Here is a 4,110-nt window from a genome sequence, read left to right on the forward strand (position 1 = left end):
GGGGCGCCCACATCGATGGGTATCACCGCCTCCGTTCCGAAGGACAAGTTGAATGGTGACTCTCCAGTCGATGTGCGCGGAGTGGTGCGATACGCCCATAGAACGTGATAAAGCTCATCTGCCCATCGGCCAGCCTTGTCATCCAGCCTCTTTTTAATTCCTTGGAGCAGGATTCTGTTCGTCACTTCTGTCTGCCCATTTGTCTGGGGGTGCGCTACTGAAGTAAATCTCTGCTCAATCTTCAGGTCAGAGCAGAATTTCCGAAAATTTTTGCAGTCGAACTGTCTTCCGTTGTCTGTAATGAGAACGCGTGGGATCCCGAATCTGCAAACTACTGATTTCCAGAAGAAGTTCTGCACGTTTTGCTCTGTGATCTGGGCTAGAGGTTCAGCCTCCACCCACTTGGTGAAATAGTCAATAGCCACGACTACAAAAGCGCGCCTTCCGGAGGCCGGTGGGAATGGGCCCAGGATGTCCATCCCCCATACTGCGAAGGGGAGTGGGCTGATGATCGGGGCCATTGATACGGCGGGCTGGTGGATGGTGGGCGAGAATTTCTGACATCTCTCGCACTTTTTCACCAGGGTCATTGCGTCTCGCCTCAAGGTTGGCCAGTACAGCCCTCTTAATAGCACCTTGATTGCCAAGGCCTTGCCCCCCAGGTGCTCCCCGCAAATTCCTTCGTGCGTCTCCTGCAGGGCGTAAGTGGCGTTGCGTGGCCGGAGGCACTTTAAGTACGGGAGGGTGTAAGACCTTTTGAACAGGTTCTCACCGTCTAGGGAAAACCGGGCTGCTCTCTGCACTACCTTGCGGGCGTCCTTCTTTGTTTCGGGAAGCTTCCCGCTGCGCAGATATCCGATAATTTCGTCCATCCAGCAGGATTCGTGCTCCACCTGCATTGCTTCAGTGGCTTCTCTTTCTATACTGGATTTCTGGAGGAACTCCATGCAGATACTTCCGAGAGCGGTGTATCCGGATGCGGCTAGTTTAGACAAAACATCTGCCTTTGCATTCTCTGTTCGGGGAATTCTGATGACCTCAAAACTTTGGAACTTGCTGGCCAGTCGGCGGACCTTGGAGAGATACTTAACCATGTGTTGGCCTCATAGACCCCTTGGATCTGGTTTGCGACCAACTGGGAGTCGCAGTATGCTCTCAGCCTTTGGGCCTTGACTTGAACGGCAAGATTCATCCCGGCAAGGAGGGCTTCATATTCTGCCTCATTATTGGATGCACGGAATCCGAACCTTAGGGCATAATCTGCGGTGAAGCTGTCGGGTCCGGTGAGAATTAAACCGGCACCACAGCCACCCTTGTTTGAAGACCCGTCAACGTATACTTCCCAGAGTGGTTCGGCGGTTGATAAATCCTGCTCTGCTGGTGAGGGGATGACTTCTGCTTCAGTCTCCCTTGCTGTGCATTCTTCAGTTGTGATTGACTTCTCCGCAACTACTGGGGTTTGAACAACTTCAGATTCGGCGGTCTGTTGGGGGATGGTGCACTCAGCTACGAAGTCCGCCAGCACTTGAGCCTTTATCGCCGGCCTTGGTACGTACTGGATGTCGAACTCGCTCAGCTCCACGGCCCATTTTACGAGTCGTCCCGAGATGTCTGGTCGATGGAGAACTTGCCTGAGCGACTGATCGGTCAGGACTTTTATAGTGTGAGCTTGGAAATACGGCCTCAACTTCCTGGCTGCCATTACCAGCGCGTAAGCCAATTTCTCGACCCGCTGGTATCTGATTTCGGCATCATGGAGAACTTTGCTAACATAGTAGATAGGTTTTTGCTGGCGGTGCTCTTCATGAACCAGGACAGCTGTCAGAGCCGTGGGGCTAACGGAGAGATACAGGAGTAGCTCCTCACCTGATTCCGGCTTTGTCAATAGTGGCGGGGAGGACAAATATTGCTTCAATTCTTCGAACGCGGTCTGGCATTCCACTGTCCAGGGCGCTGTTTTGAGTCCTTTGACTGCGTTGAAGAACGGTAGGCACCTCTCTGCAGATTTCGAGATGAAGCGCCCCAGCGCGGCTATCATTCCTGTGAGCCGCTGTACTTCTCTGATAGTTTTTGGTGGAGTGAGCTCCACCACGGCATTGATCTTCTCTGGATTGGCCTCTATCCCTCGCTGACTTACCATAAACCCCAAGAACATTCCTAAGCTGACGCCGAAGGTGCATTTGGTGGGGTTTAGCTTCATGCTGTGCTTTTTCAGGACCTGAAATGTTTCTCTCAGATCAGACACGTGATCCTGTGCACTTCGGCTTTTGACCAGCATATCGTCGACATAGACTTCCATGTTACGGCCGATCTGATTCTGAAAAAGTCTGTTCACGAGCCTCTGATAAGTGGCTCCGGCATTTTTGAGGCTGAAGGGCATGACATGGTAGCAGTAGGTCCCTTGATCTGTCACAAACGAAGTCTTTGGTATGTCTGATTCATACATCCTGATCTGGTTATACCCGGAGAAAGCATCCATGAAGCTCAGTAACTCATGGCCTGTAGTGGCGTCAATGAGCTGATCAATTTTTAGGAGCGGATAGCTGTCCTTGGGACAGGCCTTATTCAGATCAGTGAAGTCAACGCAGGTTCTCCATTTCCCGTTTGCTTCTTGACAAGGACTACGTTTGCCAACCAGTCCGGGTATTGAATCTACCGAATGAAGTCAGCTTTCAAAAGCCTCTCCACTTCTTCTTTTATCGCCTGCCGTCTTTCGAAAGCAAAATGCATTCTTTTCTGTTTCACCGGTTTGCAGGTTGTGTCAACACCGAGTCTGTGCATGCTGACCTCCGGGTCAATGCCAGGCATATCAATGGGAGCCCACGCAAAGACATCTGCATTGTTTTGAAGAAACTCGGTGAGATGGCGCTGGATGCTGCTGCTTAGAGAGGAGCCGATCAGAGCGACCTTACCATTATCTTCTGAGCACAGCGGGATGGAAATGAGGTCTTCGGCGGGCTGAGTCCCCCGGAGTTCGTCCCTTAAATCGAGTAACTCAATTGGCAGCGATTCCACTGCATTTTTACCTTTCAGTGCCATTGCATAGCACTCCCTGGACTGGGGTTGGTCTCCCCTAACTTCACCCACACCGTTTGGCGTTATAAATTTCATCTTCTAGTGATAAGCTGAAGCCACCACACGAATCAGGTTCTGGCCAGGCCGTCCTAAAATAGCGTTATAGACCGAAGTGGCCCTCACTACCAGGAAATTGACCATGGTGAACGCTTGACAGGGCGGTTCTCCGACAAGGACTGGGAGTTCAATCTGCCCCTCCACTTTCACAACGTCTCCTGAGAAACCAAACAGATCTGAGTTCGCCGGCTTCAAGCGGTCGTCGCCTATCATCATTTTCTAAAAAGCGTGATAGTACAAGATGTCCGTCGAACTCCCGTTGTCTATAAGGATTTTCTTCACTTCCCAGTTGGCGACGAGCATGGTTAAGACCAGTGCATCGTCGTGAGGTAGTATCAGGTTGTCCAAGTCTGCATCTGAAAAGGAGATTTCATTCTCCGTCTTGGTCTTCTTACTGCTTGTGTGCACGGCGTTTACCCGGCGGGCATATGCTTTACGAGCAGCAGTTGATGTGCCCCCCGCGGCCGGTCCGCCCATAATTGTGCATATGACCCCCCTTGGCTGGGATCACGGTGCCTCTGGTTGTGAACTGGATGGCAGTGGGGACTTATTCCGGGTAGGTGGCGGCTGGGATCGTCGAGGGCTGCGGCCCTGAGGACTCTTTTCTCTGCGCTCCGTTTTGCGGCCGTCAATTCGGACGTATTTTTTCAAATAGCCCCGGCCAATCAACTGTTCGATTTCCTCCTTGAGCTGCCAGCTTTCGTCCGTGTCGTGGCCGTGGTCCCGGTGGAATCAACAGTACTTTGAAGGGTCCCTCCTATTTCCTTTGGAGATCATTCTGGCCGGCCATCTTACGAACTCTTCTCCGCTGATGGCGGCCAGTATATGTTTCCGGGAGGTGTTGAGAGGCGTGAAGTTTTCTTCTCTTCTCTGAGGAGATTTCTCTCTTCTGGGGGCGGAGGTCTTGTCATCCCTACGCTGCCTGGTAGGGTTCTTATCCTCAGAGGTTCTCCTCCGAGTCGAGTCCAGGGCTGCCAA

At 52.0% G+C, this 4,110-nt stretch overlaps 1 protein-coding gene across 1 annotated transcript; it reads right to left on the reverse strand.

Annotated features, from left to right (window-relative positions):
- Window positions 1-982: 982 nt before the first annotated feature.
- Window positions 983-3,609, reverse strand: LOC143854808 (uncharacterized). Its single transcript, XM_077364915.1, has 5 exons — window positions 3,371-3,609; window positions 2,657-2,980; window positions 2,305-2,543; window positions 2,138-2,218; window positions 983-1,971 (listed from the first exon to the last, which is right to left on the reverse strand). The coding sequence occupies exons 1-5, from the start codon at window positions 3,607-3,609 to the stop codon at window positions 983-985; spliced, it is 1,872 nt and encodes a 623-aa protein (XP_077221030.1).
- Window positions 3,610-4,110: the final 501 nt, after the last annotated feature.

The sequence above is a fragment of the Tasmannia lanceolata genome, unplaced genomic scaffold, assembly GCF_043159265.1.
Source record: "Tasmannia lanceolata isolate RefF3 unplaced genomic scaffold, GAP_Taslan_0.1 ptg000020l, whole genome shotgun sequence".
Lineage (NCBI taxonomy): Eukaryota > Viridiplantae > Streptophyta > Magnoliopsida > Canellales > Winteraceae > Tasmannia > Tasmannia lanceolata.

Bases quoted from the DNA above. Each gene is read 5' to 3' on its own strand.
- LOC143854808 (XM_077364915.1), bottom strand. From the start codon at position 3,609: ATGGGCGGACCGGCCGCGGGGGGCACATCAACTGCTGCTCGTAAAGCA. The intron at 2,219-2,304 runs GTAACATGGAAG...GAAACATTTCAG, and splicing joins TTTTCAGAATCAGATCGGCC to GTCCTGAAAAAGCACAGCAT. The intron at 1,972-2,137 runs GTAAGTCAGCGA...TCTTCAACGCAG, and splicing joins GAATGTTCTTGGGGTTTATG to TCAAAGGACTCAAAACAGCG.